General features: G+C 42.3%; 3 protein-coding genes across 7 annotated transcripts in view; 2 read left to right on the forward strand and 1 right to left on the reverse strand.

Annotated features, from left to right (window-relative positions):
* LOC103373790 (interferon-induced protein 44-like) overlaps positions 1–3628 on the forward strand; it is a 6629-nt gene extending 3001 nt beyond the window's left edge. Inside the window, exons 5-8 of the mRNA XM_008303778.1 lie at positions 459–613; positions 696–867; positions 1907–2007; positions 2099–3628. Coding sequence (XP_008302000.1) covers positions 459–613; positions 696–867; positions 1907–2007; positions 2099–2326 — 656 coding nt within the window. The 3' untranslated portion in view covers positions 2327–3628. The remainder of the gene's footprint in view (positions 1–458; positions 614–695; positions 868–1906; positions 2008–2098) is intronic.
* Positions 3629–3702: 74 nt separating this feature from the next.
* LOC103373791 (growth arrest and DNA damage-inducible protein GADD45 beta-like) lies at positions 3703–6156 on the forward strand. Of its 2 annotated transcripts, XM_008303781.1 has the most exons (4): positions 3703–3888; positions 4470–4571; positions 4711–4927; positions 5081–6156. In XM_008303781.1, the coding sequence occupies exons 1-4, from the start codon at positions 3851–3853 to the stop codon at positions 5183–5185; spliced, it is 462 nt and encodes a 153-aa protein (XP_008302003.1). In that variant the 5' UTR covers positions 3703–3850; the 3' UTR covers positions 5186–6156. The 2 variants fall into 2 exon arrangements, with proteins under 2 accessions (XP_008302003.1, XP_008302002.1); XM_008303780.1 differs by having other exon boundaries at positions 3703–4571.
* A 2854-nt stretch (positions 6157–9010) lies between these two features.
* Positions 9011–27902, reverse strand: part of gng7 (guanine nucleotide binding protein (G protein), gamma 7) — a 26787-nt gene continuing 7895 nt past the window's right edge. The window contains exons 2-5 of one of the 4 annotated variants that reach the window (XM_008303784.1): positions 20232–20311; positions 17237–17359; positions 15744–15859; positions 9011–13844 (exon numbers count right to left, since the gene is read on the reverse strand). In XM_008303784.1, coding sequence (XP_008302006.1) covers positions 13719–13844; positions 15744–15824 — 207 coding nt within the window. In that variant the 5' untranslated portion in view covers positions 15825–15859; positions 17237–17359; positions 20232–20311 and the 3' untranslated portion in view covers positions 9011–13718. Of the gene's footprint in view, positions 13845–15743; positions 15860–17236; positions 17360–19703; positions 19794–20023; positions 20187–20231; positions 20339–27902 lie in introns of those variants that run through there. The other 3 variants (XM_008303783.1, XM_008303785.1, XM_008303786.1) reach the window with 3 other exon arrangements.

The raw sequence follows: 27902 nt of genomic DNA on the forward strand, positions 1-27902 counted from the left end.
AGACAGACAACCAAGCACACTCACATTCACACCTACGGACAATTTAGAATCACCAATTAACCTCAACATGTTTTTGGACCTTGTGGGACGAAGCCAGAGAACCCAGAGAGAACCCACGCTGCATGTATAGAACATGCAAACTCACCGGGACGTGAACCTATGATCTTCTCGCTGCGAGGCAACAGTGCTACTAACTGCGCCACCTTGCAGCATGCCAGAACCATTATGGGCCAAACTTCAAAGTCACATTGTGGCATTACTAGTGGGCTGTTGGTTGGACCACTTCGCCAAAAACTAGTAGACCATAAACACTTGTCAAAAAGACATAATTCAACTTTGGATTTTTTGCAATTTGTGCTGCCTTAATGAAGGTTTCCTCAACAGCTTCTCCAAAACTGACTCCACATGCTTTAAATGCACAGTCGGTCCAGTTAAACTACATTTTGTGTCTCCTCTGTAGTTTCGCACCTACACCATCAAGGCAGGGAAAGGTGGCGGAGCTGTTCCCCTGATCCTGTGTGACACGATGGGGCTGGAGGAAAACCCTGATGCTGGTCTGGACGTTGAAGACTTTGTCAGCATCTGCAAGGGTCACATCAAGGATCGCTACCAGGTCTCCTATTTAACCCACTTGCATACATCGTTGTGTAACAGTGCAGGCTGCTGACTGACGAATATGTTTTTTTGTCCTTCAGTTTAGTACGTCTGGGCCCCTCGTGGCAGATGCTCCTGGCTATAGGAAGAGCGCGTCTTTGAGCGACAAGATCCACTGTGTGGTCTATGTGGTGGACACCTGCAAGGCCTCACTTCTCAGCCAGAAAATGCGGGACAAGTTCGCTGCCATCAGGAAGAAAACCAACCAGCTGGGTTAGCAGTAGAATGAGATGTTTTCAGGAAGAGTCCAAGCATGTATCTGGATATTCTTATCTGCATGTACTTCTCATATATCAATACTACAGACATTTCAAATGTGTGATACTACTCAGCATTACTTTTTTGAAGGAGTTATTCCATCCCAAATCCTCAGGGTCCTTCTGCTCAACCATCCCTGGTTAGCTTGAAACTTAAAAAAATAAAAAAATCATGTTTATATTTATCTTTAAAAAGGCATCTGTGGATTTTTTTTAATTGATATTTATATACTTTCCAAAGTAATTAAGAGAAAGCAGTAAAAAAGCCTATCCACCCACTTTCAGCACATTTTTAATGCACAATAATTTGATGCCATATTTGAACGACAATATCTAAGGAACTATTAAAAATAAAAGCCTGAAATGCTCACTTTTATTTTCTTATTATGCCATTGATCTTAATTATAGTTGGAGAACCAGTTTGAAACTTCAGAACACAGTTTTTCTTGGATTTTTTTTAATGTGGTTCAACTTGTTCAACTTGGCTCAGTTATGAAAGTTACACAAAAACAATTTGATTTTTCATTTTTGTGTCAAAGTATCTCATGTCAAAAAGCATATATGTATATATGTATGTATATATATATATATATGTTGTTTTGTATTATTATGATGTGTATGTCCATGTGGTTCAAAAGAGTTTCGTTGACTTCTGCAGTATTTTCTTCTGATAATGTATGCTCAGATATAATTTAATCCATTTGTCCAGTATTGCAGATTCTGAATCGCTGCCATAATGAGAAATCACTGTGAATACTTCAAACGTTTATCTTTAGTAGTTCCTGAGATACTGTTGTTCAAACTTGGCCTCATATTTCACAACCTGAAAAGATGTTGGTCATCAGGAATCCTTTTCCTGCTGAAGCACAGATTTTGTTGCTGTTTTAATGATGGTATAATGAGTCAGTCAGCATTCATCTTGTGCTCTTCTCTGTTGTCTTGTCTTCATCAAGTGATTTGGCTCTGATTTCTTTCCTCTTCTGGCCCCTTGTTAGGAATTCCTCAGATTCTGGTGATGACTAAAGTGGACGAGGCCTGTCCGCTGGTGGGAGAGGACTTGAAGAATGTTTATCGCAGCGTTTACATCCAGAAGAAGGTGATGTTTTTCTTGTGATTTACCATGCAAGTTAGAAATGTACTGTGGTGGCATTAATTCATCTTTGTGTATTTGTCTGGTTTCCATTCAGGCCCGTGAGCTGAGCGGGTCTCTGGGCATCCCTTTGAGCTGTGTGCTGCCGGTGAAGAACTACAGCCAAGAGCTGGAGCTGGACCAGGACACTGACACGCTGCTGTTTACTGCTGTGGAGCAGATGCTCCACTACGCCGACAGCTTTTTTGAAAACCAGGCTGTCGAGAGTCAAGACGAAGATGAAAAGCTGGAGCTCTACCGATCCAATGAGAAAAACATTGTCTGAAAATCAGAGGAAGCGATAAGACTAATGAGTCCATTAATCTGATACACGGCACTGTGCAAAAGTTTCTGGATATTAAATTCTTAGTGAGGTTTCTGGTGCATCTAAAATTCATTGTGCTGTGTGCTATGGCTAGAATCACAAAGAACTAAACTATCTTTTAAATTATCTTCAACAACAAAACATACAAGTAGAAACAGCGACACAAGTTAAATCCTCAGAAGAACTGTGGCAAGTTCTCCATGATGAAGGAAATGATCTGCAAAATTCATATAAACGCCATAAAATAGCTGTTTTTTCTTATTTTCTACATTTGGTAAAAAGTTAATTTAGTGAATGATTGAACAGTGTTCATGGTCTTATTTTTGAAAGCATCTTTTCTGAAAATGTGCACAGTACTGTTTTTTTTATTTTCTATTCTGGGGTCTAAGGTTACATTCACTTCTAAAAAAAAAAACTGCCTGGTACTGATAGTAATCCTTAGTGGACACAGATTTTGTTTTTTCCAGCAGATTGTTGACTATTACATTTCAATGCTTTGAGGTTAAAGTTGAGCTCAGTTACCGTTAAGTCCATCACTGATATGACGCTCCAGAGATGCCACTGAGCAGACTTTGAATAGAGATTATTCAATCAGCTTCCAAGATCAAGAATGAACTTTGACACCTTTGCAACACCGTGGGTGAAACGTCTTCACTGTCTTTGCTAAACTGGCTGGACTTTGAGGTGAGATTTGTGTTTCAGCTTTGAGTTCCAGATGTCTCGAAACATTTGCAAATGAAAAACTTTTTCTTGTTTTTTTCTCTTCTTCTGCTGAACTGAAAACTCAAAAATGCTGGTGCAGCTTTGTGCAGGTTTACACACTTGGTGTCATTACACATGAGCAAATATGCCTGATGGAGCTTGTTTTTTTCTTTCTTTTGTTATGCATAAAGGTCTTGCTTGTACAAGTGCAGCTGTTTGGAAAGCTTCAGTCTCATGTGACTTTCAGTTTTACAATAGAGGGACGGTTACGTGTGGAGACTTTCATTTTTCAACCACTAGATGTCACCCATAGTTTCATAATCACTGGTGTTGTGGAAACTTGATGTTATGAAAAAGATAAGAAGCTTATGTTTGCATAATGTTGTCTGAAGGTGGATTTGTAGTTTTTTTAAATTCTCATTTACAGCTGGATTTCTGTATAATCATATATTTCCTTGTGCAGAATGCCTCCTCTCACTCAGTCAGAATGACAAAGCAGATACACTTTCGTCTTGTAATCACTTAATGTAACCAAACAAATAAACCGACGAGTCCACATGACGAAGAGAGACGTTGCTTTTCGTTTGAGCCAATTGTCGAACTCGGGTAGTTTCGGTGCCGCCCTCCTCGCGGCTCCGGTATAAAGTCTGTGGCGCAACGTTGCCAACAACAAAACGCACCAACTCGCCCGCAGAGGCTAGACGCACTTTGGGACTATTCAAGCCTGCGGGACCGTACTTTCACGCTGTTTACGCACCGGGATTAATTTGTGATTCGCAAAACATGATTCCTGAGGAGAGCTTCGGCGCCATCGAGAACAGGTGAGAGTTGTGGCTCGGTTTTTACGCACGGAGAGTTGCAGCGTTTGGTCCGTCTGAGCCATGTGCACGCAGCTCGTGTGCCGGACAGGAACGCTTGTCGTTCTTTGAACCCTGGAATTACCTGAACTGCTGATGCTGATGTAATTAAACCTCTGTGTGTTTGCGAGCTTGGATTTAAGACTTCATTTGGCAGAGATTTGCAGCATCTCAGTGATAGAAGCGCTACGATTTTTTTTTAAGCCATAAAAGGCGAAATTCTAAGTTGATGCATGAATTATTTTGAGCTCGGGTCACATGATTTAAAAATATGATACTTGAGCAGCACTATGCATGCATGCATGTATGTTGCACAAACTGCAGCACTGCTCATTTAGACTGCATATGCATTCATGTAAAGTTGAATTTCCGTTTTTGCAACCAGCCCCATGCAACATGAAAACTAAGCATTTTATCAGACTTTAGATATAAAAAGTAAGGCATTGACTAAGTAATATGTCCATTTTGGGCAAAAAAAACAATTCAAAATGTAGTTTCATTGCAGAATACAAAAGGCTAATTGTTCTTTTTTTCTTCCCCCTCAGGATGCAGTCTGTAGGCCTGGCTCTGGAGGAGTTGCTGGTAACAGCTCAGAAACAGGACTGCCTCACTGTGGGCATCTATGAATCAGCCAAACTTCTCAATGCGTGAGTGGAAACTTATCAAATGTGGCTTTATAATATCTCTAATGTTTTATATATGCTTCTCCTATATTCCTGAGAGTAATACTTCCCAGTTTAACTTTCCCAAACATGTGACTTTAAGTTATTTTTTTTTCCTCCTCAGAGATCCGGACAGTGTGGTGCTGTGCGTCCTGGCAGCCGACGATGAAGACGACGTGGCGCTGAAGATCCACTTCACGCTGCTGCAGTCCTTCTGCTGCGATAGCGGCATCACCATCCTGCGAGTCTGTGGGGTTCGGCGGCTCCAGCAGCTGCTGGGTGCCGTGGATGTCAACAGGAACCAGGAGGAGTGCGGAGACCTTCACTGCATTCTGGTTACGGTGCGTTGACTCAGCACAACAGCTCATTGCTTATGTAACTGAGAGGCCAAAGTGGAAGTGTATTTTTATTACAGGTTCTTGTGATGATCGAACTGAAATGTTCCTGCAACCTACTGGAAGTTTGAACTTCATTTGCTTCTTTCTTCCGTGCAGAACCCTCAGGCAGACCACTGCAGACTACAGGAAGTGGGGATCTACTGCCAGGAGAGTCGGCGCCTGGATCAGTGGGTGCCTGAACTGGTCCTGCAGGAGCGCTGAAGGGTCTGCATACTCCAAAACAAAAAAAACCCCAAAAATAAACAAAACACAGCAGCTATCTGGGTCCAGATACTGATTAACTGAGGGGTCGTGATGCTCAAGCAGGGATGACCTGGAGTGAACTCGTCCCAGTGCACAATCCTGACTGATAACAAGCAGGAATCGAGGACTTCCTTTCAATGACAAGTGAAACAGTTGGACTGGAGTTTCTTGAATCTGTGTTTATGTGCAAAAGATGCAAACAGAAAAGCAGAATCAGGCCACATTGTGTTTTTGTTTTTTTTCCCACATCAGTATAACACAGGCTCAGCTTCTGTTTTGTGCTACTGTTTGGGTACTCACAATGTTTATGGGGTGTGGCATGGATCATTAAGAGGAGCATTAGCTTCGAAAGCAACGTGTCCACACCCCAGCTGGTACCTGGAAGACTTGGAATGTTGAAATGCTGAAACTATCCCTGACATTCCTGTGTGTTCAGATGTAGGAGTGTCCCAGGAGAGAAGAGGTGTGTGTGTGTGTGTGTGTCTATGAATGTGTGGTATGCATATACGATACTTGTATCTTTCTTTAGAAAAGACGGGGTGTGCAGCGTTCTTGAAATGAGCAGCTGAACCTGCGGAGGAATCGTCACCATGGAAACTGAAATGGAAATGATGTTGGAGTTGAAAAGGCACACAGGAATTACTGAGGTTGCAGATCCGAAAAACTGCAGATGGAGCTTTAAAGCACGATGTGTTCTTGGAAAAGTTCAAAATTCAGGAGGACACAGAGTGAACCGCCTTGTTTGTTCTGAACGGGTCCGCTTTAAATGATTGTACTGAAAAAAAAGAAACCACAGTCCTCTTTGTGCCTTCAAGAGTGTTTTGTAACTAATAAGTGGAGACACTGTTAATTTATTGATTGTATCAGTTGTATTTTTGTAGCTATTTGTGCTCTATAAAATAAGCCAATAAATTATTGTGTTCATAAATGGTTGACTGCTTTTTTTTTTTTTTTTTTCAAGGGGTTGCTGCTCAAATTTCAAAACAAACGGCATGTGTGCGTCATGGAACCAGCTGAGTCACGCAACTACATTCACACTGAAGCAATGGAAAATGCGTGCACACTTTGAGCAAAGTATTCGTCACTGACAGTCTTGTTTTTCTGTTGTGGTAAACACAAGTCAGTCAGGTTGAAACCGGTGTGGAGGCTTTTTGTATCTGAAGAAACGGGCAGAACAAGTTGATTCAGACTTACTGTCCCCGCTTGTTAGGAAGCAGGACGGAAAGATGCACGCTAACTGTCGAAACTTTCTGCCAAAGCTGCATTCCAGCTGTGTGCATGTATGTGTTACATCATATAATGCAGCTAAAGCCCTCTGAAAACATGTTGCACGCAAGTGTGCATGCGAGTGTTGGTAACCCCTCCCATGCCACTGTGTCTCCACTTGATCCCGGTATCTCCTCTTGTGTTTTGCTCTTTACTCCACCCTCTTCTCTCACATGTCTGCTCACAGCTCCGACTGCAGAGCTCAGGAGAGAGGAACATTCAGGCACATGGACCTCCCATTTGTTTACAATCTGCCGGACAGAGGAGTGCCTGCTGAGGTGGACGGACTTCTAATTGGCTGTGGCTCGTCCACCCTAAACCTGATTGGCTGTGACTTGCAAGAAAAGGGTCTGGGCAGGGTTGCGTGGGGGGAGGGAGGGAGTGTGGTTTGAAACTTGTAGAAGGCTCGTGACTGTTGAGCTGCAAAGGGCACAGAGGAGGCCTGAGACAGAAGAGCTGCAACAATGGCATTCCTGTTAAATGACCCAACTGGGAGGATTTACCTTTAGCTTTGTTTGCTCTGTTTGGTGCATCATGGTTTCATCTCTTGCTCTGCACATCGTGTACCCATTAGTCCAGGGAGCATGTGTGTGCATGAGCACTGAATAATTTTACAGTCATTGCAAGAAAAAGCCTCCTATTCAGCCTGAACAAAAAAGAAAGAAAAACCAAAGAAACCAACAAAGTGCAGCTAATAATTAACAGCAGTCTGCAGCAGTGAAGGCAGACCTTTGAGGCTGTACTGAACTTAATGCTGCAAACATGCTGCTATAAAGTTTGCAGTGTTTACCGTCATAGTTTAGGGTATTATCATGCTGACATTTGCTCAGCATGCTTTATAATATGTTAGAGTTGAAACCAGAAGTTTACATACACTATATAAAAAGACATGTAACCTTTTTTTCCTCACTGGCTGACATTAAATCAGACTAAACTTTTCCTGTTTTAGGTCAGTGAGGATTACCAAAATTATTTCTATTTGCTAAATGCCAGAATAATGAGAGAGAGAATACTTTCAGATAATTTTTTATTACGTTCTTCAGAGACAGAAGTTTACATCCACTAAGATGCCTTCAAACTATTTGGGAAAGCCCAGATGATGATGTCATGGCTTTGGAAGCTTTTGATAGGATAATTGACAACATTTGAGTTAATTGGAGGCACACCTGCAGATGTATTTTAATCTAAACAAATTAGCCAAGTATGAGGAAGAGAACTGTGGACCTCCACATGTCTAGTTCATCTTTGGGTACAATTTCCAGATGCCTTAATTTTCCACGTTCATCTGTTCAAACAATTATTATGCAAGTATAAACACCATGGGAATGTCCAGCCATCACACCGCTCAGAAAGGAGACGGTTCTGTGTCCCAGAGATGTGAGATGAGAGTGTTTTGGTGCAAAATGTGCGTATCAACCCCAGAACAAAAGCTAAAGACCTTGTGAAGATGCTGCTGAAGCTGGTCAGAGAGTCATTATCCACAATGAAACAAGTCCTGTACCGACATGGACTGGAAGACTGCTCAGAGAGGAAGAAGATGTTACTCCAAAAGCACCATAAAAACATCAGATTACAGTTTGCAAATGCACACAGGGACAAAGAGCTGAGTTTTTGGAGACATGTCCTGTGGTCTGATGAAACGGAAATTAAACTGTTTGGCCTTAATGACCATCGTTACATTTGGAGGAAAAAGGGGGAAGCTTGAAGCCTGAGAACAACATCCCAACTGTGGAGCACGGGGGTGGCAGCATCATGCTGTGGAGGTGTTTTGCTGCAGGAGGGACTGATGCACTTCACACAATAGATGCATCATGAGGAAAGAACAATATGTGGAAATATTGAAGCAACATCTCAAGACATCAGCAGGAAGTTAAAGCTTGGGTGCAAATGGGTCTTCAAATGGACAATGACCCAAAGCATACCACCAGAATAGTTACAATGTGGCTTAAGTACAACAAAGTCAATGTTCTGGAGTGGCCTTTACTAAGCCCTGATCTCAATCCTGTAGAAAATTTGTGGGCAGAGCTGAAAAGGCGTGTGGAGCAAGGTGGCTTACAAACCAGACTCAGTTCCACCAGTTCTGTTGGAGGAATGGGCCAGAATACCAGCAAACTATTGTGAGAAGCTTGTGGAAGGAAACCCAAAACATTTGACCCAAGTCATACAGTTTAAAGGCAACGCTACCAAATACTAAGAAAATGTATGAAAACTTCTGACTTTGAAGAAAGTAATAAAAAAATCTCTAAAAAATATTCTCTCTCATTATTCTGGCATTTAGGAGACAGAAATAATTTTGGTAATCCTAACTGATCTAAAACAGGGAAAGTTTAGTCTGATTTAATGTAAATGTCTTTCTTTCTTTCTTTTTCAAAATTTCTCAATAATTTTAGAAGCAATTTTAGCATTTTAGTCTGGACCAAAGTGGTAACTTAACTGACAGTACAATCACACAGTGCTGTTAACACGGGTAATACATGAATAAAATTAAACAATAATAATAAAAAAGACACAAAAGTGTGTGTTATTATATCATCTTTTTATTAATGTTATCTACTTCTCAATATCGTCTTTTTTTTTAACAGCAATATCCACAAAATATTAACAGTGTGCAAGAAAACATGAGTTATGGCACATCAGAGAACAGTTACAAAAAATAGATATATTTTCTTCATAATCAATCAAGGCAAAAAGATACATATACTGTATGCATACACAGGAGATCAGAACACAAAAGATGAGTCTCAGGAAGGGCTCAGAGCCAATTCAGTGATGTTTGATATGAAAGTCCACCAGCGAGGAGCCTCAACTCTCCTCGCCGGGACCGGACGTGAATATCGCCGGGCTCGCTTTGTGTCACAGCACACCAGCGGATTTCCATCTTGAGCCACGTTAAGACCATTCGTTCTGTTGATCTGATAACCCCAAGACCAGCATTAACACAATATACGCCACTATAAGGCAAACTAACAACCAATCAGTCGGACAAACCGTCGGCCAAACCAGCAATTCAGGCCGGCTGTCTCTGATTGTAGCCCAACCAGGGATGGAATGATTGAAAAACAACAAAACAATGATGATAAAAAAATAGCATATGTCAGGCATTATCAGGACAACATCAGTGTGTGCATGTATGTATGTGTGTGTGCTGATATGATATGCATGCTTGTGTTATTTAGTGTGAAACCTCTGCATTTGTCGTCCTATTTGACTTTATCTTGCAAAGAAATGACAAGGAACAAGATTTCTTTTTCTCTTTCCTGAATCTTGCGATACTTTAGGAATACGTAAACTTGCCCCAGATGAGTAAATCTGAGTTACTTCGAACTTCTCGCTGCAGATTTGCTTTCTATCCCTTCAGACAAAATAATGGAATTTTTTGCGAAGGGATAGTTTGATGATACCTCTTTCATGTCTGATGCCATGTTTGCTAAATCCAAAGCTACACCCAGCAGCAGGTTAGAAACAGCCCGAACCAGCACGTCTGAAGCTCACGACTTCATGGCGATGGTGAGACAGCAAGGAGATATACAGTAGCATGTTAATTAGCGAGCAACAGACGACTGCAGGAAGGCGGATCTTGTTACCATTTTACAGAGTCAGATAAGTTAACCAGCTGTTGGATTTAGCTTTGAGCAGACAGACAAAAAAAAGTGCCATAGAGCAAATATGCAAATTTCTCCAAATGCCAAGCTTTGCCTTGAGGTCTCTAAGGCTTGAATGAGTGCTAAAAAATAACCTGTAGCTAAGACCAGGGCTTAAAAAAGCAAAATAAAGCCCCCTTAATATTGTAAATGCATCAGCTTTGTGATTATCGGTCATCACATCAGAAATAACTCCAGCTGAACAATTTTAGCTCCTTTTTTTTTCTCACATGGGCCTCCGACTGATCAAACGAGCGAGCGGAGGCCGTGCGAGCTGCTCTGACTCGTGGTATCACGTGACCTCTCCTGTGGTCCGACTAACCCTGACCTCGACCTGCGGAGCTGCAGCGCTGCACCGCGGCACTGGAGGCGCTGTGTGTTCTCACACTGTGTTTCTCCCACACACACACACACTGACCACGCACACTCACACACACAAATGCGTGCGCCTCTATTTTTCTCCTCTCCGCCTACTGCTCTGCCAAATCATCCTTTTTCGGCTCCCAAACAGCAGCACCCACACATGCACACAAACTCACACACCCTCAGCCCTCTCTATGGCCTTTCTCCAGCTCCTCAAATGGCCTGTTCCCTCTCTCGCTCGCTCTCTCTCTGTCTTTCTGCTTGGAACAAAAGCAAATGAGAGATGAAGCGAGGCTTTGTGTCAGGAGCAATCGCCTACGGTGATAAAACAGAACAGCTAATTAGCGAGTGAATCATTAAGTTGTGTTTTTTTTTAAAGGGCGTTTTGGGGAAAATATGCAAATATTTCACTCTGAGAGCTGGAAAACATACAGCCTGGCTCCGTGTGAAGGTAACAAAAAAAATCCGCCGATCGACACTTCTAAATCCTGCAAAACTGCAAATTGTCAGTTTTGCACGGACGGATTAAACAAACAAAATATAACGTGTTAATTAGCACGCTTTAGAGGTGTCGGTAAATAGAGAGATAGCACTAAATCGTGTAGTATCGAGGGTATGTTTGCAGGGTGTCCCCAGCGGACTGTCTGCTTTGAACACAGATTTGTGCAAACTCTCCAACAACTTTTTGCCACCTCTGAAAATCTCCATAAAGTCAGTGTAGCAGGTGGATCATGTTGATCCAGTGATATGACAACAGGAAAGCAAGTGGGATCAACCCCAAAGACGGTCCGTCAGCAGTCAGAAGTCCTGTCCACCCCGCTCTGTCACCGTACGCAACAACAACCTCAGTTAAATGCGACACATGACGGCACAAAGCTCCCTTCTCTCAGCAAGTTTAACCATCAAAACTTTAACCTTTAACCCTAAAACCTGAAAAGCACCTGCAAGAGAGAGTGTAGGCGTGTATAGATCTGTGTGTGTTGTCCCAGTTGCCCAAAACTCAACACTTGAGAGGGAAAAAAAAAAAAAAATGTAGGTGATAAAGGACAGATCAGGAGGTTGGTTTTTTTTGCCACTGGAATGAGGTCAGATGTTGATTCATCCTCTTAGCAGGACGTGATCCTACACCTAACAGGGGCCGTTTCTTTTTTTTTAGTTTCTGGTACACTATTTCATCCTCATCAGTTGTATTTCTATCCGTGGTAGAAAACCAACCTCCGCCATCACAAGGCTCTAAAACCTGAATGACAAAAGAAAAAAAGAAAAAGAAGACAGACATGATTCTGACTGACAGAACAGAGTAAGTAGTTACTTAAAGAAAAAAAAACTAAAAAACCCAACATCCACAGAGGGGAAGTCTGTGTTTAGATTTTGTATCTTACAAACACTGTACAGGGTAATACTCAACTGACCAGGTTCCATGGACTCCATAGAAAGAAGAAAACTGAAAAAATAAAACCCGAAAACAGCTACTCTTCAACTTATCACTTCTGCACATGTCGGAAAGAAAGTTTATACACTTAGTTTGTTTCTCTTAACTTCGTTTTTTTCTTCTTCTTCTTCATCTTCAGTTTTTACAATCAAGTTTGGTTTGTCAGAGGAGGAGGAGGAGGAGGAGGAGGAGGAGGAGGAGGAAGAAGGAGGAAGGACGACACAGAAAGGGGGACCGCCGCCTCCGACCGATCCAGTCCGAACTCACGCTACAGTGAGCTGTTAAACTGGGGAGACGTTTAAAGCCAGGCAATCTGATTTATAGCCAAAATTATTATGCATTAAAACAAGATTTTATCCAAAGAGGCAAACAAAACAAACACCTCCATCTATGCAGACTCTCCATTTTATCTCTTCCTTCCCTTCACCTTACAGAAACCGACAAATGTGAGCTGAGAAGGTGGAAGGTGGCGCCTTCATTTCTACTTTTTTTTTTTTTTTTAAAAATATCTCCTCCAGCCTTACAGTCCTTGCTAGACTGATTCCCCCCCGGTGTGGACGGTCTGTGAACCTCGCCCTCTCTCGGGGTAAAGCACAGGGAGGCTTGTTGTACAGTAGAAACCTTTGTTTAAGATCTGATGTAGGTATTACCCCTGGCTCACAACCAGATCTCCTGTTATAATACAAGCAGGAAAAGAAACCTGATCAGCCAGAGGCAACACCTATGTCAAAGCAAAACAATCGGGAAAAAAAAAGTACAGTATTATCTTATCTGTTAAGTAATGCTTCAACAAAAAAAATATCTAAACATACATTGAGTTCACAAACAAGTTAAGAAAAGTGCAGTAAACGTCCGCGGTTAATAGCTTGAGTTCTATGTAGAGCCGTTCACTGTGTTCTTTTCTCTCATAGGTGCAGATTTGGAGTCAGGATTAGATTTCCAAAAGCGACAGCAGATCGGCATCTAGAGACGACTTATCTTCTTTTTTTTTTTGTACAGGTTGGCACAGCTGGAGGCTCGGCCAAAGGCTGCAGACAGCCATAGTGAGGCCACAGGCAGAAAAGGTCTGTTGATACAGGTTTTGGGCGGGAACATGCTATAAGTCCGATAAAGGCAAAGGGCTTTAGCCACTTGCTCCAGAATCACCCGCCATGATTTATCGCTAGCAGGTTCGAGGACAAAGCTCTCTCTTCTTTTCTTTTCTTTTTTTAACTCCCGTAGAAAAAAGAAGCATTTGTCGAGCTTTTAATAGGACACCGGGTCGTGTTTGGCACGGTCGGCCTAGCGCCTACCACCCTTTTGCCCACGTACATCCTCCCACTCCCTGCCTATGGCACAGCTGATCATGCTTCACCCGACACCTCACTTCATGACAAAAGAACAGAAAAAAAAGAAAACACCGGTTTCCTACTGATTATTAATGTCCAAATCCCTTTTTTCAAGTTAAGCTGTAGTTAATTCACCAGCATATATGAATATTACCAAAGCACCTTGGATCATACTCAGTGATATACTGATCTCAGCCACCGTGAGCACGAGATACCTGCCCCCTAGCTGTGGCTCTGGGGTATGGCGCTTTTCCAGTGTGGCTATTTTAGGTGTGTGTGTGTGTCTATGTGTGGATATGCAGCCCTGTATGATCAGATAGGGTTGCTCACAGTTGTGTGTGTGTGTGTGGGGATGTCTGGAGATCTGTTCAGATAGTGAGTGTGTGTTTATGTGTGCATGAGTGTGTGTAAGTGTGTGTGTGTCTGTGTGTGTGTATGAGGGCAGGAAAAGCGGGGTGCAGCTATAGGATGATGCAGGGTTTCTTGTCCTTGAAAGGGTTTTCAGAAGTGGGCACCCCAACCAGCAGAGGGTCGCTACGAGCGTGCTGCTCACAGTAACTCATCAGGTCTGCTGCCGCTTTAGACACCTGACGAGGGCCGAGAGGGAGAGATGGGGGGAGATGAGGGAGGAGCAAAAAAAAGGAGATGGACGAGAACATTAAATGGGAAGAAATGTGGAGAGAAAACAGACAAATGGGAAGAAGGAAAAATGAAGTTGTGAGGAAGGGAAATAGGGAAGAAGGCCGGAAAGGGAAGGAAACAGGAGGACACGGGAAGATAAAGGGAGAAGGAGAGTCAGATGTGCAGTGAGCAATGTGAATATACTCCATGACTGCAAGAAAAAAACTACTACAGTAAAAGTTCACAAGTATTAGCAGCAAAATTTAGTTAAAGTATTGTATTAAAGTACTGGTTTGATCCCTGTGACTGATATATTATTAAATATAGCAGCACTGGATTATTAATACTGAAGCGATCGGTGTGTTCGCAGCATGTTGCAGCTGCTGCAGGTTCAAACTACTTTATGTCCAGCTTTATAAACAGAAACCAGAAAATAAATCTGTGGGGTCACCAGATGATTAATAGGAGAAAAAAGTAAGTTCTGATACACAAATCTGGTTTCAGTTTTAGCACTTTTTTTCTCCAATCTTTGATACATGGTGACATACTCCATCCATCCATTATCTACACACCGCTTAATCCTCACTAGGGTCATGGGGGGCTGGAGTCTATCCCAGCTGACTTAGGGCGAAGGCAGGAGACACCCTGGACAGGTCACCAGTCTATCACAGGGCTACACTTAGAGACAGACAACCAAGCACACTCACATTCACACCTACGGACAATTTAGAATCACCAATTAACCTCAACATGTTTTTGGACCTTGTGGGAGGAAGCCGGAGAACCCGGAGAGAACCCACGCTGCACGGGGAGAACATGGAGACTCCACACAGAAAGATTCCGGTGCCCCCACCGGGACGCGAACCGGCAACCTTCTTGCTGCGAGGCAACAGTGAGGCAACAGTGCTACCAACTGCACCACCTTGCAGCCCCATGGTGACATACTGGATCATATAAATATTTACAGAAAGGAAACCAGAAGCTCAGAGCTTAGGCCTAGTTTGACTTTGTCATTTTTGACAAGTTGGAAGACATTTTGGACTAATTTTTGTCCTTTTTGACATTCTTGGAGTAATTAAAGACACATTTCAAGGAATTTTGGACAACTTTATTGTCACTTTGGACAATTTTTTAAAGAATTTGACACAAATTTAAAGTCATTTTGTTCAGAAAAAAACAACAATTTCTTTGAAAACAGTGAACTGCGTTGTTCTAAGGCAAGTTTGCCTTATTTTGACTTTAACTGTCATTGCAGAAGGGCTGCACAGTGACTTGGTGGTTAGCACCGTCACCTCACAGCCAGAAGATCCTCGGTTCGCGTCCCGGTTAGGACATCTGGGATCTTTGCACAGTCTCCCTGTGCAGTGTGGGTTCTCTCTCTGGCAGTCCAATAATTAAGTGGGGGTTCTAAATCACATGTAGTGTGCTTGTTTGTCTCTCTGTGTAGCCCTGTGATAGACTGGCGACCTTCACCCTGAGGCGGCTGGGATAGGCTCCAGTCCCCCGGTGACCCTAGTGAGGATTAAGCGGTGTATAGATAATGGATGGATGGATGTCATTTTAGACATTGGTCAAAATGTGACAGTGAGCCACACATATCTTTTTGTAAGACATCAGGAGCGAAAAAGGTCAGAAACTGCTGGTTTGTTCTTCAACAATGTGTTATCTTATATTTAAAATGCTTCTTATATTGTCCATTGTGTTAAAACTTTATCCTAAAATGTCTGTGGCTGAGTGCAAATCTTCAAAACTGTACTTAAGTTCCACAGTTGAATATATATAGTTTCCACCACTGCCAGCATGGATGAATAATTATAACCACACATAATTTAGACACAAACGTGGCAGAAAACTGTTGTCTTTACCTTAATACGTTCAATCCCTGCCTCAATCCTCAGCTGTTCCACCAGTTTCCTGGCCTGGGCGATATTATTAGTGGTAGACATACTGATCCATCAGAATACACCAACACAGGAGAAAACTAGACGAGAGAGAAAGAGAGAGAGAAAATAAATACTCCAAAATAGACTTTTTGTTGTATTGTGCATGTATGTACACATGCAGTCGATCCTCTGTGTGATATCTCAGCAATGTTTAGTTTAGTCCATCACATTTATTTTTCAGGGGCCATTTTGCAGCGAACCATTGATCCTTTACCGCATCGTACCAGATTTAGCAACGAGCAAATTCCCTTCTGCTTTTCCTAAAACTTTCTTTTGCAGTAATTTTGCAATGTTCTGCACTATAAAGCTAAAAAACATCCCCCCAAAATACATAAAAGTTAAACAAATCAACAAAATAGCAAGACAACAAAATTAAACAGAGAATCAGTGAACTAAAGACCAACTTACTGATTCTTTTCCAGAGCTTTCAGCTGAGAGATAAAGCTGCAACGAGTGATTATTTTCATCGATGAATAATTGAAAGTTTGGTCTACAAGACGGCAGAAAAATATCAACCAGTATTTCCTGAAGCCCAAGAAGACGTTCTCAAACACCTTGTTTTATCCACAACCTAAAGATATTGAATTTACTGATATAGAGGAGTGAAGAAACCAGAAAATGCTTGATTTTGAGAAGCTAGAATCAGAGAATTGAGGCATTTTTCTTTAAAATGGACTCAGACTGATTAACGGATTATCAAAACAACGGCAACTTAATATAATAGTTCAGAACTAGTCGATTAATCATTGCAGCTCTACTCAGGGCTGCTCAAAAGTTTAGTTGAGATTTCTTTAGTGAAAATCCTATTTTAAGGTAAACTTTCACACTCAGGACACTGTTGGTTTTAGTTGCATTTGCATGAACAAAGTTAAATCGGTCGATTATTAGTAAAATGAGATTATTATTATGGGCTTGCAGTGCCCGTAAGAATCATATTTCACTATTAATTGGGTTTGTTGGGCGACACTGTAGCTAAGATTCAAAAGCTAAATCACTTCATTCAGAGGACTGTGTGACCTCAGCTGTGGAGCTACAGCTCCACTGTGAGGTGACCACGTGATGGTGCAACACAACCATGAGTGAAATATGGCGCTTGTCTGGTTCGAAATACAGTTTATGAAGGTGAGAATATATACAGATACAGTGCCACTAAGAATAGTGTTTGATATACAAAAAGGCAATTTAAAAAAATTAAAGTATCATCACATGGTACAAATAAAAGGATCGTACACTCATGTGTGAATAGGAACACACCTGGACATGACTGAGGTGCATTTAGGAATGAGGATGCTGTGATCCAAACATTTAAATAAGCAACATCTTAATGTTTTTTCCAGCCTCCAGGTTAAGAAAAGTTGGATTTAAGAGACTTTGCAGACTGAGTGGCACAGCAAAATGAAAAAATGGAGCATTACCTGACTGATGGCGTGCAGACAGGACCCTCTCTGAACACGAACGGATGAGGCGATCAGCGGGAAAGCAGTTGCCGAGTCAAAACGACAGAGCTGGACGGCGGCTGAGCTTACATTGGCTTGTCTCTGTAAAGGAAAAAACAGGTAAGAGATGAAGGAGTGAGTTAAGTGTTTAGGTTACAAACACGGCTATAAATGTTAGTTTGCAACATGGGGATCTGAAAAATACTGCTGGATATAAGATTTAGTTCCACATGGATGTGGAGTGAAGCCTGCATTAAAACGATCATTAGAATAAAACTCTTTATAGAGAAAAATCTGTTTACTATAGTTTGCTTTGAAGAGGGCCAAATTAGATATATCAATGATCAAAATATGAACACTGGTAGAATTCACTTCATTTCCAAATGATCATTTCTGTCCTCACTGCTTCATTTTCCTCCAGAAAACACCTGTAAGGCCACTGCACTGATCACATTCGTCTTCATTCAGAGTTTTTTTTCACATCATCGTGTCCAAAACTTATTGAAAACCCCCCACAAATCCCCAGCGTCTTTCATTCACACTCTGTTTTGGCACAGCATGGAAGTTTCCCCGTCGTTGCATATGATCAAAATACACCTCGCGCCTCACATACATCCGTCTGAGCGTGTTACCACTGTGTCTCTCACTCTGTCTCTCTGTCTGTCGCCCTCTCTCACAGGAGGAGAGTCCTGTTTTAATTACTCCTACTGTGGAGTAGCTCAGAGATTCATGTCTGTAATTAGGGCTTTTGTGTGCATGTGTGTGTGTGTGTGTGTGTGTTTGAGAGAAAGTGAAATAAGAAGTGAATGACGGTAGGTAACACCTTGACAAAATTCTCTTTCTAATTATTCTCCTTATGAAGACATTCATTGATTGTTGCCTCAATTTAACCCCAATTTTAAGCCCTCATCTTAATCTTAAACCCGAACTCTAATCCTAACTCGACCCTTAGAGGTCAAAGGTCAGCACTTTAAAAAAGATTTTCACATTCGCGAGCTTGTTTTTGATCCACTTATACGGACGCTTCAGATGCATTCTTGTCACAACTTCCTCCTCAGTTTAGAGAATTCAGCAACTTTTTTTTGGATAAAAACTGTCTCATATTTTTAAAGGCCTGTTAATACTAGAGCATAGCAGAAAGAAAAAAAAGAAAAGGCCATTGTTTTGGCAAATTAGGGCACATAGCTCTTATTGCATTAGCTTCCTTTACTAGTAAGAAGTACAAGCTGCAGCACTGATATCATTGATTCTGGTGCTTGTGTTGCTTATCATCGGAGTCAATTTTGAGGCCTTTTTTTGGACATCCCCAAGAAGACAGCAACTTTTAACACCAAAATCTAAAGTTTTATCTCATCTAGAATCTACTCTTGCAGCCATGTGTTTCCTCTCCTCAAACTAACATCAAACCTCTCGTTATACATCGATTTACACATTTACATGCTTCTAGACTTTCTGTAGTGACTGTTAAGGTGATTAACCTTTCAAGCACATCATTTCTACAGATTCTTATCCAGCAGGGGAAACACAAAGCATCGTTTCTGTTCCATAGGCAGCACTTCTTGTGATATTCTTGCGGCAGCTCGGATGTGAACGTGTGACTTGATGAAAGTCCCTAAAATGTGTTTATTAGCACAAACACCTGTTCCATCACAGCATACTCCTGGCTTCTCATTACCTCTCAGGGTTCAGCGAATGTCCCCAAGTCACCCCACATGCAGCATCATCCAGCAGAAGAATATGAATATGCCACAACAAACACTGACAAGCTGAGTGCTACTAATGTGCTCTAACTGTGGACTCTTTGTTTACAAGCTGCTGACAGAAATTGAAGTTTTTATATGCTGTCATGTGGCACACTTTTAGGAAACGTGCAGCCGAATAACTTCATCTACACTTTGGATGCTGTAAACCTTTTCTCAGCCTGTTGATTTTTCAAACTTTTCTCTACTATGGCGCAGAGAAGCTTTGAGAAAAATACAGCACAAACAGGAATCTCTGCCCCTCCAGAGCCACAGCTCTCCTCTCCTCCTGCCTCTCCAAATTGAAAACATCTCTTGTTGCACGGAAGGAAAAAAACAAAACAGGCAACATATACAGTAACCTGGTCATTTGTCTTGGCTTAGACCTAAAATAACATCACCAGAGCTGGTCAGGCCCAAGCAGCCGGCCAACCAACCGAGCAGCGAGCCCACGGAGGCTCTCAAGACGCGCAAAAATGCATCAATCCTTATTGATCCTCGCAGCTCCTGAGCGCCGATCGGGCCTACAGTACGGAGCCATGTCCTCTGCTATAGGCCCTGCTCGCTGCTCTACCGTGTGAAAACACAATGCGGGCATTTTGATGGATAGAACAGCATGTCCTCTCTCTCCCATGGCTATCCACGCACCGCACCACACATCGCCAGCATACACACGCATACGCACGGGCGCGCAGGCACAGGCAGACCTTGTGCACATTATCAAAGATATTTTTTTTTCTTCTTCTTTCCTCCAAGTGGAGACCAGACTAGACCAGCTCCGGCTCTGCAAATAGGGCCCTGACTGTTAGCCGTGGGAGCAGGGTGGTGACATGTTTGGAGAGGAGGCAGGCTCTCCAAGCAGCCAATATAAACCCCATCCAGCGACAATGGGCACAAGACCGGAGCGCATGCCGTTATGTTCCGCTATTATGCAAATTGATGAGGGGCCTACTTCGGCACATAAGATCCAGTAAGCTGTAGGCTCCTTCAAGAGTCCAGCCGAGCATGTAGGAAATCTTCCACTGACCCTGTCCCCGGTCCTCCCCACCCTCTCTGCCGGCAAAGGGCTGGGGAAATCCGGATTCGTGACACTGATGAAGCCCCTCTCTCCGCTGCAGCCGCCCTCGGTGGCGAGAAATCCCGGGTTTGTTGGAAGCGCACAGAGGCGTTACAATTATCATACACAAGGAGGAGGGGAGGGTTAAAAAAAATAGCCAAATTTCTCCAAAACTCACCTCCGAATGCGCTTGTATTGGTGATTTAAAGGGCCAGATCCGCTGGTTTCCTCACCCTCTCCTGCTCGTTCACTCCCCGTCTTCACCGAGCCAAACGCCTCCCCCTCCGTTACCAGTGTCTGTCCACTCCTCTACCCCTCCTCCTCCCTCCCTCCCTCCCTCCTTCCTTCCCTCCCTTCCTCCCCTCTCTCCTCCTTCTCCCTCCCTCCATCCGATCCGGTGACAGCAACCCAGGGGCTCCCGATCCAACGTTTTTCAAACACACATTTACATCCACACCGACTGGATGCATCCTCCAAACCAGAGGATTTCAATGCGCACATTGTCCAGTTTCATCCTTAAAAAAACAACTAAATATGCTGCTGTCGTCTATATTTATGGGGATTCCTGGTGTCCTGAAGGCACCTCTGGCCCTGAGAGTTTGGAAATGTTAGTGGATGCTGTGATTGGTATGAATGAGAGTCAAAGTTAATTAAGAAAATGTCTCCATTCATTAAAGAAGCTCAAAATAAACTGTAAGACACCAGGCAGCTGCATTTTGCACAACAGCAGATCTAAACCCTGATCTTTTGTTTACAGCAAATTCTGTCTGTTGGCTCAGATTTCAGGTATTTTTTTTTTATTGCACATAAAATACAAAATTAACACATAAAAATATGATTTTATTTCAAGATATTTCTCATATTTTGGTCTATTTCAAACATGTTTACTATTCTTTTGTGCCCTCAAAGCAAATGAAATCAACACATTTGCAGAAAAACAACCTAAATTCCACTGATGTCTCTTATCTGTGCTTTAAATTAAGGCTCCAAAACGCTCAACTTATACATATTTCTTATAATAATTGCACATTTCTGACCACTGTTAATGCTCAGATGAAGCACTTCATTTGTCCACCCCCCTTTCCCTGTTCTTCCTCTCTCATGAGATAACCCACAGACCCTGTTAGTCACATCTGGATTTGTGCAACATACAGTAATAATAAACCGACTGGTATCCACAGGAGACCTGCGCAGCCACGCGGTGGCGCCATTGACCCACCTGCAGCTTCCCACGTCTCACGGGAGGTGTGGGCCTCTCCTTCTATTCCTGGCAGGCCTCGCACAAACACGCTTCCACCGAGCTGTGGTCCACTCCTCCACACACAAGGAGCTAAAAGCGCTGCATCTGCTGCAGGATCATTGGCTGCATATGGGAGGAAACCTGGATGTGTTCATGTTTCTGCACCATATCTTTGGTGTTTTTTGAGCCATTTGAAGCCTCTTGGTGCTGGTAGCGATGGGATTTTAGGTGCATCCACTTGAATGTCTTCCTCATGGCTGTACGGAAACTAGTTTTCTGTTTTCTGGCTGCTTATTATAACCACAAGAGAGCTATTTATAACTCGCAGAGTACTGCATTGGCCTCATTTCCACTGATGTGTGAAATTATGCTGATGCCTATACATTTCTCTTTCATTTCCTCACCTTTTATTGCACCTTTCCTCTCCCCTCCTTCATTTGTCTCACCCCCCCGTCCTTCCATTTCAGACCCTGTATTTCCCTCCTTCCCCCTCCCCTGTGTGTGTTATTGAGCAGGCAGCAGGTCCAGGTTACAGCAGAGCTCTTCATCTTCTAAGAAACCAGCAGTGGAAGCCCCCATGAGTCACCACTTAAAGATGCACCCACGCTGACAGGGGTGTCACCCGCCCACCCACCTGCACCTTTCTTTTTTTTTTGTGCCATGTGCACGCTCACAGGCTTCATCTTTGACCCAGTGAAGTCTAAAAGTATGTCTCAGTATGTGTGTATGTGGACATGAATGATGATTATCTCATTTAGATCCACCAGAGAGAGATGGGGGGGTTGCCACACTGGCCTTGGGGAGTTTTTTTTTTGTCTCCCTGTGCTGTTGTAGCAGCAGGCTGGGAGACCTCTGCCTGTCTTAACGCATCTCTGTCCCCACCAGGGTCACACCACGCTGATGCGACAACCGTTGTCAACGTCATACCGTCTCCATAGCAACTGTGCCGGGCACAGCATCCCCAAGCAGATGTTAGAGGGTTAAGAGAGAGGAGCGAGAGTGAAAGGAAGAGAATGTGAAGCCGCTGTGATTTCTTTGCAGTGTGTGAATTTAATTTTTTTAAAAAAAAGGAGTCGACAGTTGTGATGGGAGATAAATGTGATTATTGGGATTCTTACTCTCACGGTGAAAACGCTAACATGCTGATGCTAAGTAGGTACAGTGTTCAGGCATGAAGAGGTGAAATGCGAAACCTATTTAAAATATATATATATGAAAAAATCTGCTTTATACTTGTGCTGCAGATCAGCTGGAAATGTTGTAGCCTTTCCTACGCAGGAACAAATGCTGAGATTTTTCTGCATTAAACTACCCAACACTATAAACAGCTAAAATGAGCTCTACCTTGACAACAGCAAATGGTTCCCCCCAGTAATCTGCTATTTATTGTAGTATAGGGCTCACATTTTCTGCACGAGTACTTCTACTTGCTAATAATACTTAGTTTCTAGTCCCTCTCTGGTTGTTGATTAAACATCTAAAACTTTACCTCCGTGCATTAAAATGACATATTTGTTTTCCCCATGATAACAATCCTCGTCTTCCTTTAAATCGCTTAGATGTAACTCTACATTACTGCCTCCTTGAGAATATGTGGCTCTATGAAATCTCTACTTGTCTCTCCTCTCGGTACTCGCTGCAGATGGAGCACACCAGCTCACCTTACAATCTGCTCAAGCTCTGTAAAGCTGCTCTTTGCTACGCAGTGGAGTAATCCAAGCGTACATGTTGGAAGAATATTGACATGGAATGCTTCACCCTGCAAACAGATGGGACTGGTTCCTCAGGTTTGTTAAATATAAAACTCCAGCTGTCTAAATCTGTGCTTTTGAGATGGTCATTGGTACACTGCAGTTTCACATCAGAAATGCTCAGCTATGGTGCTTATTTTGATATTCTAGTATTTAAAATTCGGCATACAGACATGTCAACGAGGTAAAAAAAAAAAAAAAAAAAGATTAGGTCTTTAAGAGGCAGTTTTAGTGCAAGGCTCTTAATTGCATTTAAATATTTCAGTATTGTTGCTTTCACTTAAGTAAAGGATGTGAAAACTTGCACCGCTGCTCTTAGCATGCTAACGTTTGCTAATCTGCACANTGAAAACTTGCACCGCTGCTCTTAGCATGCTAACGTTTGCTAATCTGCACAAGACATAAAGTAGGCCCATCGTAGGTTAGGCTCAGGATTGAAATGAATAGTAAAGGAATCACTATTTAAACATCTTTCATCCTCTGGGAACCATGAATGCCCGTACATAATTTCACAGCAATTCATCCAGTAGATGTTGAAATATTTCAGTCTGGATTGAAGTGACTGATCGGCCGACAGACCAACACTGATATTTCTCAGAGCCACACCACAAGCATGGCTTAACACAGGTGACTGAACCATGACACACAAGCTCAGTTGCAAAAAATAAAGAGCTGACAAATCAAAAAGACAAGAAACAGTCCTCAGTTCACATTTTTATTAGGAAAATCATTTTGCAGATTTGATTATTATTATCATCTATATATATATTTATATATATGTTAGTTTCAGTTATTCAGAGGATGCATCAGCACAGTATATCTTAATAGGAAGACTATTGCTAGAATAAATATCTATACATCATAATTAGTTAAATAAAAAAAAAAAGTCCCAACAGAGAAACAAACAAACAAAAAAAAAAACAAGAGAATCATTTACAAAAACAATAAGTGCCAAAAAAAAAAGGGAAAAAAAAGAAGAAGAAATAAACCATTTGCAAAACCAAAGCCATAAATGCTGCTGAGGAATTTATTTAAAAAATACAAAGATGATTCACAGTTTGTGTCCTTGTTCTCATGCTGGCTGGAACACCAATAGGGACCATGCAGGAATGAAGGGCCAGAGCGACAGGATAGTACCAAACTACGTTACCCACAAAGTCCAGGCTGTACGCACCTCCCCTGTCTGCAAAATCAGCTTGTGAGAGATCTGAGGCGATCAGACAAGATGTAAAGGGGTGAGCCAGAGAGGTCAGCAGGGTCAGTGGGAGTGTTTTTTTTTTTCTATTTCCATCCTCCAGCACTGATTTCCTTCCAGATCCTCTGACATGAAGCTCGACTGGACAGGACTGCAACCTGCCCCTCGCTGCTTGAAAACGAGCCTGATGCACCAGAAAAACCGTTTGTATTTTAAGGTTCTACTGACTGCTCTTTGTTTCAGCTTCACACGGCGTGAAGTTTCCCATCCTGCTATGGAAGAACACATGTGAACCACAATCCTCCTGCTTGTACGAGACTCTTCAGCAACATCACCGGGTCAGTATCCTGTTACTTCAACCGGTGGCAAACAACTGAGGTGAACTTCACCTGGTCCTGTACAAAAATGTGTAGATACGGAGGCCCAAACAGTGCTAAATAGATCAAATTGACACTATGACATAAATAATCATACAAATTATATTCAGAGTAAATATATAAATCAACCATGAAACGACATATTGTTGAATAAATATTTCTTTATGCTATGAAAAGTAGCATTAAAACCTGTAGTTATAAAGAATTTTAAATTGAATCATTTAAAAATTTCATGGTTATGTTACACATTTCATCTGTAGTTATTCATATGATTATTCATTTCATAGCATCTTGTTCATTCCTCTAATCTTGGACGTTTTTGGTCTCCATAGATTCCTCTCTAAAAGTCAATTAGTTGCCCTTTTTTTTTTTTGCAGGGGAAAAAGCCCAAACGTAAAAATCCGAGTAGCATTCGCATGAAGAAAGCTTTTTTACTATTACTGTCTCGCTTCTGATTGGACGCTTTGACTGTAAGAAGAAAAAAAATGCAGTGGAACCAACCACAGCATCCTTTGACTCTGCACGCTCTCCTCTCGCATCTCTGAAATATTAAATTCCTTTGAACACTATTTACAACTATCTACAATCCCGATGTGAGCAGGGGTCGGTTTTCAGTCTGTTCAAGTGCAAACCGACTCACAAACACACACACGCACAAAAGAAACAAACAAACAACAGTCGGTGGGATGAGTGTAAAAGAAGACTTCAGGGGGGCAGATTGATGGAGAAGCTGACAGAGGCGACTGTACGACAGCACGGAGAAAAAAAAAATCAAACAGCCAGCGAGCGAATGAGGTTTCACTGATGAGGCCTGTGTGAATGTAATATGTGTGTGTCTAAGTGTGTGTGTGTGCGACCGAGGACATGCAGTCAGTCTATTTTGCCTCCATGCCTGTTCTATAACGTGTGTGTGTGTGTGCTGTGCAGGATGACTCATGCAGAATGTGTAGGCATTCTCCACAGGGAAGCTTCAAACATCTGACAGACACTTCGTAAAGATGGCACAACAACAACAGCAGCAGCAGCAGCAGCAGCACACAAGCATGCACACATACACACTCATGCAGGCCAGAAAAAGAAGAAGAAGAAGAAAAAAAAAGGTGGTGGGATGCACTCACAGTCACACACACACACAGACAGTGAATATGCTTCATCTGTAAATGAGATGAGACAAGCCACGGGAGGACGGGGTTGGGTGGGAATGGTGGGGGCAGAGGTGTCTGTCCTGATTCTTTGCCAGCGTTTAACTCGCACAAACTCAGCTCACACACACACACACACACACACACACTCTCTCCCTCCACATGCACGCCATCTTCTTTTTCTCAGGCTCCCCACATGCACCAATACAGGCCACGGCTAGTGCAGTTGAACTTCATATTTTCACTCTAATAATAGAGCTGCTCCCTCCCTCGCTCGCTCCAGCTTGTTGTCCATACTGCTCATTGTTTTTTTTTCCCCTCTCTCTCTCTCTCTCTCCCTCCCTGCTGTATCATATTCCATGCAGGGACATGAACAATGACAGTCTCCTGTTAACGTCAGCAGAACAACAGATTGCACAAACATGCGCACGCAATCTGGCATTTGCGTGAAGCAACCAGACGTGTCAGGCCTGATATTTATGCAGCGTGTGCACTGCTGCCGGTAGCTGTACATCACATCAGACCGGGACCGGGTCTGGAAAATCGTTACAGGTCATTTTCAGCTTTTTTTTTTTTCTCCCCCCCTTCTCCTCCTCCTCCTCCCTTTAGATTTAGCGCTTGACATGGCCACATCATGTACTCCATCTACTAGTATCTGGCATCATATTCGGTTAAAAAAGAAAAGAAAAGAAAGAACTTAAGCTGTTTCACACGTCTTGTTTTTGAATGGATGATAAAAAAGGAACTCAAAGAGTGGGCATCCCTGGCATCTAACAGGTAAAGGGTACGTTTACAATGTAAATTCTTAACAGGACCTCACGTTAGTGCAAAATACAACACAGCAATAACAACGGAGTCATTCGGCTTTTCAAAATAAAACCAAAAGAAAGAGCCATGGAGTGGAACCCTTAGTTACATATTCACATTTTGCTAGTATTGTCTAATTGATAGATCTGAAGAGTGGATGTGTCAAATACGATATATCATGAGCATCATTATTAAGCTGTTATATTACAGTACATAGCAACACTGAACCTTCTACTGTAACAACATTTCCTGGTTACAAAGGACGTATTCCCAGAAAGACGGTATTTCTTTACATGGGTAACATCTTACTTGAAGCTGTTCAAAACATTTCATTGAACTACCGTTATGCTTTATTTACAATAACTACACGTCTGGAAATAGTTGTTTTGTTTTTAATGGAGGTTTTTTGGCGGGCGTGAACAATGCAGGCGGGACATTTTACATGGTGCTTAAAAATGAGGCGTCGCTGATTAATAAGCAAGTCTTCAAGTAAAATGTCACCCTTTAAAGTGCCCAGTTGTCGATCCTGCTGCACACACAAACACAGAGAAGGAGACAGACGAGAACAGTTGCTGTGCTTTTTCTTTTTTCTTTTGTTGTTGTTGTTGTTTTTCCAGAGAGAGAGAGAGATGGATACACAGTTAAAAGGGGTTATCATCTGTGTCTTTGGGTTTAACAGTACAGGAACAGATTATCCTCCACACATTTTTTTTTTTTTCTGTTGGTAAAACCGCCTGAGAGATGGAGAAAAGTAGACAAATAATCTGAAACCACCCCCTCCCTCCCTCCCTCGGCGTCCCACGATTCCTCCTGTGGAGTTTTGCTTCACGATACCCTGTTGTTCAGCAGAATCACAACCTCATTGTGCCGGACGAGTAAAAGCACTGTAGACTGAAAGCTACCCATGATGCAATTGTTCCTTTCGTGTTCAGGATCGGTGGGTAAAAGGTTAAAGATGAAAATTGCACTCCAAAAAAAAAAAAAAAGGACAAAAAATTAGAAAAAGAAACACACAAAAAATGTATAAATAGATATGTCGGTAAAAAGTATTGTGCTTTTGGCTGTCCTGTGTACTCTGTGTACAATATTCAGAGCTCCTGCGTGGGAGGAAAAAAAAAAAAAAAAGGGTGTGTATATGCACTTTGGACATTACAATAGAGCTTTAATGGCTCCTCTCTAATGCATAATGTAGGCAAAAGCATGGCAAATTAAAAGTGGTGTGTGTTTATGCTATAAAGTGCAATGTGAGGGCATTTAGGCCGAGCAAGCCCTGTTTGTCTTCAGTGTTACTCAGGTTGACTATCAGAGCTGCGTGTGTGATTTGTTTCTCCTTTTTT

The sequence above is a fragment of the Stegastes partitus genome, unplaced genomic scaffold (genome assembly GCF_000690725.1).
Source record: "Stegastes partitus isolate 25-593 unplaced genomic scaffold, Stegastes_partitus-1.0.2 Scaffold2068, whole genome shotgun sequence".
NCBI lineage: Eukaryota > Metazoa > Chordata > Actinopteri > Pomacentridae > Stegastes > Stegastes partitus.